Below are 12207 nucleotides of genomic sequence, written 5' to 3'. Positions count from 1 at the left end.
AAAAGCTACATGACTAATGAGCAAAATTGTCAGGCGGAAAAAAAGCAGAGACCAGGAGATTTGTTACAACATCACTTTGTGCACATATGTCAGACACATTCTAATGAATTGATAGCTGAATCAGCTAGGGCGCTGTTGATGATACAGTGTTATAAAAGTTTTGCTGAACGACCTTGCCAATTTATCATATTGACATGTTGGCGTCAATCTTTGATGTGCTACAACTTAAATCATTTTTATTCGCAACACGTTCCCCGTTTTAAAAAAAAACGAACAGGGTCAGAAAATATATTCTCCAGTGAAGATGTGTTCTGTAATCCCGAGAAGTTAAGCAATTGATCAATGTTGCTCAAGGTGCTTGCTTTGGAGAGAGGACATCTGTCTCTACCACCAGAATCTGGTCAGAGGCTTTCTCTGAAGCTGATGAATTAATCCTTAACAGGGAAGAGTTTCAATCAGCCTCTGGTTCACAAAATATGAGGATCAATTCTATTGCAAAATGTAATGAATACAGAATTGTGTGAAACCCAGGAGACTATTCTCTTTGACCTCTTTGCATCTCTTGCTCTATCCTGAGAGCAGCAGAAACTACTTCACTATATCAACTTGCTTCTCAGACTCCGACAGTAAGCAACAAATCTTCTGCGAATCAGTAAGATTTTCAGTTCAATGACTTTATCAATGCCAAAAGTGTTACGGCTGAAACCTGTAGTTCTGTCGCCAGCTGATCCAATTTTCGCGCACAAGATTCCAGGAGGAATAACACAATGTCCTAGGTCTTCATTACACCAGGGCTTTACTCCATGGATTTGGAACATTTTCAGCACAAAAGGAGGCCAACAAAGAACATCTAATGTTCTGGATGCAGAATTGTTTCTGAAGTAAATTCCCGAATAAGCAAGAAGCTTGTTCAGGAGGTTGTTAAAGATGTGGCAATACTCGAAAAGATAAGGGTCCAACAATCCATCGGATAAAGTTTGTCATTCACCCCATGGTTGTCTGTGAGACTTTTCTGTGTGCAGATTGGTTGCCACATTCACCTACAAAATACACAGTCTGCACATTGCAGTAAATCCTGTGAAGAGCTTTGAGACATCCTCTCGACGTGAAAGGTGCTATATCGCATGCAAGGATGATTATTAATTATTACTATATTGCTAATATGCCTTGAGAGTTCTTTCCATGCAGAGTGGTCAATGTATTCATCTCACATGCCTTGGAATCATTCACTGATTTAGCAATCAGGAGAACTAGTATTCTTTTATCAGTATAATATTAACGACATCAACAAGTTACATCAACAACAAAAGGCAATTTAGTTCCTTCCATGTAGGAAAGTACAGTAAGTAGGAATAAGTAGGTTGATATGATAGGAATTAGTTTCATAGTTCTATCAATGTTAGTTACTGGCTAATGGTTCCCATGTTCCCCTCAAGGAGCTAGTATAAAATAAATTTCACTGGGCAAAAGTAGGTAAATGTGTCACCCACTCCAATATAATGAAAGTATCCATCCATCAGGTGAAATAAATGTCCATAAGTCCCCAATCATCTAATATGAAGAACGGTCTACCTGCCATTCAGTCAGGTAGAATAAATCTTCTTGTCCCTTAACTAGATAAAATACAGTAAATCTTTCTTTCATCCCTTACACAGGACAATGAATAGATTTTTTTCTCTGTCCCCAACCACATAAAATCATCCTATCTTTCTGCTCTCCAAGCAGCTCTATTGATTAGGGAGAGAAAAGATATGAAAATGTAAATGTATAGGTAAATCTAACTCAATTCCCAACCAGCCAGATCGTGTGAATCTCTCTTCCCCAAGCAAGTAAACTAAGCACTCTTTTTCTCCTCCTGTCTCTCTGGCGGGTGAAATTAATAAATCTTTCTTCTTTCCCAGGTGAAGCAGATAAATGTCTGGGTCAAGAAAGAAAATTAATAATAATAATAATATTGCGTGTAGTTTGAAAATAAATGCCTCTTTATCTTAACTCTGCGTCTTTCCACCCCTCCCCCACACCACCACCCCCTCCCTCGCCAACTGTCTCCATCCCCGGTGAGCCTGAAGACGTGAAATCTCTTGTTGCATTCTCTTAAGGTCCAGGTTTCCAGGCACCCAATCGCCCATTATACAAAGGTGAGCTCTCGTTCGCTAAGAATGATAAGATTTCAACCTCAGATCGAGGCTGTGTCCACAGAACGTCTATCACCACAAAGGATCAGACAGAGAGAAAAAGGTCAATGTCCAAAGCATCCACTGCCACCCCTCGCCACCCACTGGCGTGTCTGTTGTGCACAGAAACCAAGACAAAAATGAACCATTCTCGGCTGACAGAGAGATAACTGGTGGATAAAAAGGTTATGCCACAATGCAAACGAAAGGCGGGTAATTTGAAACGACAAATGTGACAGAGGCAGCATCGGCGAGTATTTATTACAGGCACTCGGCAGAGATTTATGGGACCTGCTGTGTCTGATGGACTGCAGAGTAGGAGGTGCCATCCAACAATAAGGTGTAAATTTAATGTACTTTGTCTTGAAGCACTACAGCACACTCTGGGGAGGGTGGGGGTGATGGGGGATGACTTATCATTGCTCATTGCAGATGTGAAAGCCTATTTTATTCAGTCTGAAGAAAGTCATAATGTTTATCTGCCTGCTTCTGCACTGCAAGCATTTCGGGTGATGCCATTGAAGTGAACAAACCAAGTACCATATAGTCAGCGAAGAAACACCTCACATTAGTGTTCATTACAGATAACGCCAAAGAGCTGCATACAATGAGAATGGCCAGCAAATTAACATGGCTTCTTGCAGAGTTTCGACCATCAAGTCAATATTAGGTTGTGGGTGAACCGATAAAAGGTTTGGAACTGCTGCAAAATAGTATAAAACTCCCAATCCACTATGTCCCTAATCTCTGGAACTCCATACCTCAAACCCTCCATCTTGTCCACTGCCCCTTATTCAACTTTAAAATGCTACCTTAAGACCTACCTCTTCAACCGCACATATGGTCGCCTAACCCCCTCCCTTTGGTGTATGAGCACTTAAGTGTCTTTTGGCGTTTCACCCACAAAATGCACAGTATGTTCTGTGAAGCGCTTTGAGACAAGGTAAGGCGCAATATCATTATTACTGGGATGTTTGAAGTGAATGATCCCGAGACAATGCTTAACTTTAGCAGACACAGACTGTAACCATGTCCTCTTAAACTGTGCGTACGTTCACGACGTGCATACACCTGCAATATTTATTTTTGTACGTTAGGGTTAAAATTACAGGGAAGCTGTTTAAGTGGAGGTGACATTTGCAGTGAAATTTATATCCCACCAGGGGTGTTGGCTTGATAACTCACAAGCAAGGAAGGAGGAAGTGAATTGCAGTTAGCTGTAAGTGTGATACTAATCCTGTCTCAAGAGATGTCAAAATGCATTTTGCTCATAACAGTATACTAAATATTAATTAGGTAATGAAACTACAAAATCAGGCTTCGATGGTCCACTGTACCCCCTTATCATTTGTTTCAGGGCTAGGGAGAGATAATGTGAATGCTCATTAAGCTAATGTTTCGAGATGTGGGTTTGACATGTTCCCACTCTCAACAATCGCTCCTGATCGATTCTCAAAGGATAAATATTTCCACTAATTGGAGAGAGATGTGATCATGCCACTCGCAGGAGGTATAACATCCATGGGAAGGAACAAGCATTGCAGCAGAGAGCTGGTTATCCAAAATAATTGGGATTGGCCCTGTTGTGGTTAAGCAAACAGTGCAGATAATTGAACATCATATGTGTACAAATTGGCTACAGAGATAACTACAAAATTGTTCCCATGAGGCGTTATACTGCCACACTATACCAGGGCTTGCTTGCTTCTTGCTTACTTTCTTTCTTTCTTTCTTTGACACTTTCTGACCCTCTCTCTCTCCCTCTCATCCCCTCTCCTTGCCTTGCTCTTTCTCCGAGTTTCTTTCTCCCTGCACCTCTCTATCTTTCCACCTTTCTGTTCCTCTGCACTCTCTCCCTCTCCCTTGCTCTCTCTGAATTTAACCCTACATTGTACAAACGTCTAAACAGTTACCTTCAAACTACCAGCAAAAAAACTCCAGTTGCTTGCACGTGTGCACATTGTGTGATTAAATCTCATCTCTATTAATCTTAGGCCTGTACACCCAGCTGGATTCAAAGGAGGCCTCAATACCTCAAAACATCTCAAAGTCACTGTGCACTTGTCGGCAAACAAACCCGAACATTGAAACTATTTCCCATTATGTCCTCAATCTAACTAGATGTGAAACGTATCAAGATGAAAACTAATGCAGGTCCCTGTATCAATTCAGACACTCAGCTCATTCCTTTTCAATAATAAGCCAGGTGAATATTGTGTCTGCTCTCTGCCGACATTAGTGTCATGTCTAGTCTCGACTCTCCTCTACCAATCTTGTTCCAGAGGAAGATTATTAATTTGCTCCATTCCTAAGAAAGGGCCAATTTGAATGAGAACTATAGCAGGGCTGTACTCATGCTCTACGCTAGTCAACAGCAATCTATTTCAAAAATCAATGGGCCGTTTGTAACTAAAAGAGGAAAGAATACCAGCAGTACATGCATCATCTTTTAATTGTTAGCAATAAACTTATTATTAATGAGTACTAATGACCTGAGACCCCTAGGGTGTGCAAGTCCTGTCAAAGATGGTAAATAGTGGGGGCTATTAGCACGCGTGTCCTAACCTGCTGAATAACGACTCCAAAATTGTTTTTCTTAATTCAATGCACCAATTGCAACACATCAAAGTAGAACACACGGTGACATAATGATCATAATCATTTGATGGGCTGGTCTTAAAACCACTGAGGAACAACAGGCTGGTAGTAATCGAGCAGAACTCTCGAGTCTTTTTAATCCAGCCTGATTCAGGGCCGCATAAAGTGAAGGATAATGACTTTTTAATCAGCGTTTCATTTTATCTAAGACTGGGTAGAAGGCCATCAACCCTCATCAGTGACCTGATATTTTCAGATTCTGTTTGCGGGAATCAAACAATAAAACGTAAAATCGTTGGAAGGCGATAATTAGCACTTACTTTCTCTGCAGACTGTGCCGTTCCGAAAAAGATTGGAATGAAAGCTAACCAGACAATGCAGGTGGTGTACATGGTAAATCCAATAGGTTTGGCCTCATTGAATGTCTCTGGAACGCCTCTGGTTTTGATGGCATACACGGTACATGTCACCATTAGGAGCATGCTATATCCAAGTAAGCAGATGAGGGACAGGTCAGAAATGTCGCATTTGAGAACTCCTCGGGCCAGCTCGGGGTTGGCAGTCTTTTGGTCGTCATAGTCTATGTAGAAGTGCGGCGGGTCGGCAATGAACCAAATGCAGACGCCCGTCAGTTGCAAAGAGATGAGACTAAAAGTTATCACCAGCTGAGAGGCAGGGCTGATCAACTTGGGAGTACTGACTGTCTTCTTCCCCTGCTCGAATATCCGATATATCCTGTTGGTCTTGGTGAGCAGGGCTGCGTAGCTGAAACTCATGCCCAGCCCCAGGAAAATGCGACGCATGGAGCAAATGGCAACATCGGGCTCCGCTATCATCAGGAAGGTAATGGCGTAGCAGAGAAAAATCCCCGTCAGCAGCACGTAGCTCAATTCGCGTCCGGACGCTTTCACTATGGGTGTATCGTTGTAACGTATGAAGGTTATCACAACAAATAGTGTGGCAATGATACCGATGATTGCAAAGAACACGGGTGCAACGGCCCAGGGGGAATACCACTCCAGCTTGACGATGGGGATGGAGCGGCAGCCTGTGTGGTTCTCATTGGGACGCATGTCAAAGTTACAGACCTTGCAGTTGAATTTATCCACCTGGTATTGGTACCCGCTGCACAGTTCACAGGTCCAGCAGCACGGGATGCCTTTGATTATCTTTTTCCTTTCCCCCGGTTTGCAGGGCAGGCTGCAAATGGACGGCGGGACCTTCCAGACTCCTCCTGGCCATTTCATTGACGGAATCTGCGAGCAATCAAAAAAGGGGAGATTGTTGTAACCAGAGATAGGTTCAGAACCACAGACAGAGGAGAAGCTGCAGGTAACACATTCTGCCAAGTGTCAACCCGCAAGGCACATGTGTTTTCAAATGCAAACGATTTGAGATACTTCCCCACGTGAAAGGCACTGTATAACTAATAATAAGATAATAATCCTTGCATTTGATATATCACCTGATTACATCGTTCAGACACCGCATGGAGTAAGGAAAATAGTGCCCAACATTTTGCCTGAACCCAGGTCTCTCGTTTGCAAGGCGAGTGCTCTAACTACTAAGCTATAGCACTCCACTAGTAACGGAGAAGAGATCAGACATGAAAGTATTTGAACTTCTCAAGTATAAAACAAATGCAGATTCAAACCTTCCAAACCATTTCTCAGTTTGAACAGTGATTTTAGGGGCACATAAATAGAAAAAAAAGGCTATTAAATGCCTTTATTGTTTTCTTTGATAGACTGCAATTAAAACAACCAATTTTGTTTTTCTGACCGTGAAGGCACGGATTTAGATGGGACTTCATAGAATTATACAGAAGGAGGCCATTCGGCCCATCATATCTGTGCCAGCTCTTTGAAAGAGCTATCCAAATCTATCCCACTCCCCCACTCTCTCCCCATAGCCCTGCAATCTTGACCTCCCCAAATAATTATCCTCTTCTCTCTTAAAAGTTGTTATCAAATCAGCTTCCGCCACCTTTTCAATCAATGCATTCCAGATACGAACGACTCGCTGTGTGAAAAAATTTCTCCTCAACTCCCCTCTGTTTCTTTTAACAGCTATTTTAAATCGGTGTCCTCGGGTTACCGACCCACCCGCCAGTGGGAATAGTTTCTCCTTGTTCACCTTATTGAATTCCCTCATAATTTTGAAAACTTCTATTAAGTCTCCTTTTAACCTTCTCTGCTCCAAGGAGAATAATCCTAGTTTCTCTCGCCTCTCCTGATAACTGAAATCGCTCATTCCTGGTACCATCCTGGTAAATCTCCTTTACATCTTCTCCAATGCCTTGACATCTTTCCTAAATTGTGGTGCCCAGAACTGAACACAATACTCCAGCTGGGGTCTACCAGGGTTTTGCAGACTTGATGAAAGAAGCAAGAGAGTGTGTGAAATGCTGCGCACACAGAGTAAATGTAGACCAAGGTGGAATTTCTTCCAATTTGGTGTGAGTGGTTTGCATCGTTGTTGGCAGAATAATCTCAGTTTGTAGGCAGACTCTGAGACAATGTAACTTGCGATAGCTTCCTGATCAGATCTGTCACACAGTGGTCTGGTAGGAGGTAAGGACAGTGAACTTACAAGTGTCCGGATAGCAATGCTAACAAAGATTAATAAACCAAATGTCAACATTTTCAGAGTACCCTCTCAAGTCTATCGTTATTTTTTTTAAAACAGATGCATTGCCCGTTTTGGCAGAACAATGCAAAATATTCTAAAGTAGTTGCACAGCTGAAAGAGGGGGCAATGGAGAGGATGAAGAATTGTGGGTGCAGATCATTTTAACACAGGAATTGGAGAAAAACATTGCCACATCTCTACACATTTCCAGCTCTCCTAATCCCACTTGACTGCCTTCTCAACATATCATTCACTATTTCCAATTCCCAAGTAAGTATCCATCGCTTTCTTGAATGATTCACTCGATTCTGCATCTATAGGTTTCTGGACAGATTGTGAGAAAATATTCACTCTGGCCCAAGTCTAGTCGCTCTCTAAACTGCGGAGTATAATAATAATAATCCTTGCATTTGATATAGCGCCTCATCAGGTCTTCGAGACGTCTCAAAGCACTTCACAGAATATACTGGAAAGTGAATTGACTATATATTTTGTGGGGGAAACATGGTAGCCAATTGCGCACAGCAGTGTCCCAAAAACAGTCGTGGATTGAGCGACCAATTTATTATTTTGTTTTTATTTTTTAAAGGAATTATTAACCCCAGAAAAGTAATCCGCCAATCGACTAACAAATATTTGCATTTAATCCATGGTGAAATTTGGATTAATTTGGTCATCTGTCAGAAGGCAAGATTCTTTTCCATCAATGCAGCAAGAGGTAACCAGCAAATGAGGACTTTATACAGAAATCAATAATAATTAACATCAACAAATAGGTCAAGATGTATTCAGTGTAATTGACTTTTGAAGAGTGCGTGATCTAATATAAAATCGTTCCGGTTACAAAACTCATTACAACACAGCTCTATGAAACAGCTGGTGAAATTGAAGTTCATTTACTACACAGTATTTAGTACCCAGTCTTCTCTGCTTCTCTAGAGAGCAATAGGACAATCCTTGACATGTTAGAGTCATAGAAAATTACCGCAACGAAGAGGGCTATTCGGTCCATCCTAGTTTGCAGGGCTCTCAGAATAGGGTGTTCATTCAATCCCACTGCCCTATCTTATCCTCATACACCTTCAAGCCTCTATCCTTCATGTGCCTGTCTACTTCTCTCTTGAAACCCACAATTGACTCTGGCTCTACCGCCTTACTTAGCACATTCCCAGAACTCTCCAAGTGAAAAATTAAATCGAGCTGAGCAGGTTGGAGAAGGAAGAACATGTTTGGCTGATTTCATTCAATATGAATCAAGTCAACGGCATTATTGAACAGGAAGCACTGGATTTTTTAAAAACAATCAAAGGGCACTGTTGTTTTCGTTTCATCAGTTCCCTTGAAATCAAATGCTTGTGTGATGTGTCGTCACATCGCACTGTTTCATTCAATTACCCATGTTCTTCTCCACCTCATCTGTTACTGAAGCAATCTCAAGTAACAACATGTACAAGTACAGGATGTGATTTGCATTGTTTTTCCCATTGACCATATCTGCTTAAATCTAAGCTTCCTTTTATGGATCGGAAGACCAGGCAATCAAGCCTTTGCTGAAAGAGAACAAGGTTTAGAACTAGAACTTCAGTCATTTCTTACCAGGGATCTTGACTACAACCTTGCAACAGACAAACTTCCAGATTGTCAGGTGGTCATTGTCATTAATTCTGGTGTGTGTGTGTCTGTGTGTGTCCAGTATGCAAGAAGCAACATCAGCAATACTTCCTGTACATATGGGTAACGTGCAGGAAAAGACATACTATGCGCCCGCAAAATATAGTCAATCAATTTTGCAGTATATTCTGTGAAGCGCTTTGAGACGTCTCAAAAGATGTGATAAGGCGCTGTATGAAATGCAAGGAATATTATTATTACTAATGTTGGCCATTTTGTAGCATGTGGCAAATTTTATTCTGAGAAGGATCTAGTTGAGCCAATTAAGTTTCAGTTTGTTTAATCTTTTTACAGTGCTCCAAGATGTTATTCAACATGAATGGCACTATAAAAGTTGTTGTTTTCTTGAAAGTATTCTCAGTCGGCCAACAGTGTACATCTTTTCACTGAGAACCCAACAATTCTCTGAAAATCATTATTTTTCTTAAAGTAATGGCACTCACCAAAGTTAACCAGTTAATCTGCTGCTTTGATAATCTTTGCCCTCTGTTAGCTGTCGCTTTATTGATTGTGCAGATCTTATTTAGTTTACAGAAAAACCTTCAAGAGATTGCTCTTACATCAGAGAGACTATTTTTCATTGTGGGACCTTGAAGGACAATTTCTTTTAACCTGCGTTTTTTATACAGGACCAGAGTTTTGGGCCTGGCATTCAGAAGAACCATAGCATTCTTGACCAAGATGAGTTACCTGTTAAGCTTCGTTAATTAAAATCCTCCCTCATTTCTCCTGAAATCAGATATGAATTTCTACTTACTTACTTTAAGGGGCATGACATAATAATAATAATAATAATAACAATAATAATAATAATAGATAGTGGGAGACTTTTTCCCCTGGTTGGAGAAACTATAACCAGGGATCACAGTCTTAAAATTAGGGGTCAGATCTTTTGCACTGAGGTGAGCAGTGAGCAAAAACTTCTTCACTCAGAGGCTAGTTATGTTATAGAATTTATGGAATTCTCTACCCCAAAGGGCTGTAGATACTCAGTCCTTGAACATATTCAAGACTGAGATTGATAGATTTCTTGTGGATAAAGGGATTAAGGGATATGGGGATAAGGCGGGTAGGTGGAGTTAGAATAGATCAACCATGATCTTATTGAATGGCGGGGCAGCCCAGAGGGGCCGAATGGCCTAGTCCTTCTCCTAATTCTTATGTTCTTATGTGACTCTTTACTTATGAAATGTTACCTGAATCGTTATTTGATGGGAGCATAACTGTACTACATCAAGAGCACAGAGTGCAATAAACAATGTTTAAGTCTCGAACTTGCCTTCAGATCACACTTTACGACTATTCTCTGTGACCGTGCCTATGATCACCTCCCCTTTCTGTCCCCATTCAGGGTCAAACTCTGCCATTGTTAAGAGCTCCGAGACACCATCCCGCCTGAAGAGAAAATTCCACATCGAAGAGAAATGCCAGAGAAACTTCATTCCCAAAGGTGATAATGCTGGATCTGACAATAGTGAATATTAGGATGCAAACCACATGACCTAACCTGGCATCCTTTAAATCTGAAAGGCAGGTATTCTTATTCCAAGTGCAATGCAAAACACAAACAAACGGCTTCAAATTTTATCCCAATAAAATGTGCCATTTTAGATAAAAATGTCACCATTGGATTTAAGCCCCCCCGAATGGAGAGCTGTCAAAAAATGAAACGAGACACCCAATAAGGTTTTGAAGTTCAGCAATCAGTTACAAATTAATTTGTTCGAAACTGTCGATGGAATTCGGTCAATAATAATAATAAACCTTGCATTTGAAATAGCGCCTTATCACGTCTTCGAGATGTCTCAAAAAGCTTCACAGGATATACTGCAAAGTGAATTGACTGTATGTTTTGTGGGCGAAACACACCACCCAATTACGCGCAGCAGTGTCCCACAAACAGTCGTGGATTGAGTGATCAAATTAATATTAGTTTTTGAAAGTAATTAATAATGCTGCCTTTAAAGCGCATTCGGCACATGCCCAACACACACTTGAATTAAGAATGCGCACTTTATAAAGGAAAGAAAAAAAAAGGCAGCGTCTTACCTCTAATTGGAGTTTGTCAGCCCATTTTCCGATAACTGTATATGCATGAGTAGAGTTGTCCTTGACTTGATACTGGTAAATATCATAACGTCCTGGGGCATCTCCGTTCTCATTGAATGTCACAGGGTTCCCTGCACTTCCTGCGGGCAAGAAAACAAGTGGTGACATATTTCAGACCCTTTCAAGACCAGTTCAAACTGTTAGTGACCAACGTTTCCAAATGTACAATACAAATTTACATTTACATAGCGCTGTGAGGAACTCCCAAAGCCCTCGACACCCAAGCTGGGGGTGGGAGTCGAGGGAAGTGAGGAGGGGAAAGATGACCGAAAGTGTAGTCAATATGGATTGTGATAGGAAAATCGGTACAGGAGGAGGCCATTCAGCCCATCAAGCCTGTTACGCCAGTTTTAGATCTCGACAGATATTTTTTCACCCTTCTTGATATATGGATTGCAGTGATTTGTGAAAGTGACACTACGCAACTCTGCCTTAAATGCAGACCTTCACGGACTCCGTTGCAAAATAGATAGCAGAGCGAGTCGGAAAACTAGTTCTCGAGAAGATGCACCAAAATGAATTCAAGCTCGTCGGTGAAAAACATTTGCATGAAATCTAGAGAATCAGGCAATATCACATTATGTGACTGCGCGCAATTGGCTGCCGCGTTTCACCCACAAAGTGTACAGTCACTAGACTTCACAGTGTATTCTGTGAAGTGCTTTGAGATGTCTCGAAGGTGTGATAAGGCGCTATATCAAATGCAAGGATTATATTATTGTTATATCATATTATTGAAACGTGTCAGCCAATGGTTGCCTCTTGCTATAGAATCCGTCAAACCAAAGTGAATGCCCGGTTAGCTGGAGCGTAATTTGATTTATTTCTTGCTCACTCCCCATCTGATCGCCATCCTCAGCTATTGTACCATTAAATCAACTAAATGATGGGCAGGTCGTGATGTTTTGCAGAACAAATCCTCAAACACTTGCCGTTTGACAGTTTGTGGCAGTGACTGTCAATCCACCTGCTGATCAGCTCCGTTCAAATCCCTGTATGAGAATATTATACTGCAATATCATTA

At 41.2% G+C, this 12207-nt stretch overlaps 1 protein-coding gene across 1 annotated transcript in view; it reads right to left on the bottom strand.

Moving 5' to 3' along the window:
* Positions 1–12207, bottom strand: part of LOC103179169 (metabotropic glutamate receptor 4) — a 227044-nt gene that overhangs the window by 76048 nt on the left and 138789 nt on the right. Inside the window, 2 exon segments of the mRNA XM_007894301.2 lie at positions 5093–6028; positions 11124–11263. Coding sequence (XP_007892492.2) covers positions 5093–6028; positions 11124–11263 — 1076 coding nt within the window.

This window comes from Callorhinchus milii, unplaced genomic scaffold (assembly GCF_018977255.1).
Source record: "Callorhinchus milii isolate IMCB2004 unplaced genomic scaffold, IMCB_Cmil_1.0 Scaffold19, whole genome shotgun sequence".
NCBI classification, from domain to species: Eukaryota; Metazoa; Chordata; class Chondrichthyes; order Chimaeriformes; family Callorhinchidae; genus Callorhinchus; species Callorhinchus milii.
The sequence above is the reverse complement of the archived record's forward strand: the minus strand, read 5'-3'. Positions and strand labels throughout refer to the sequence as shown.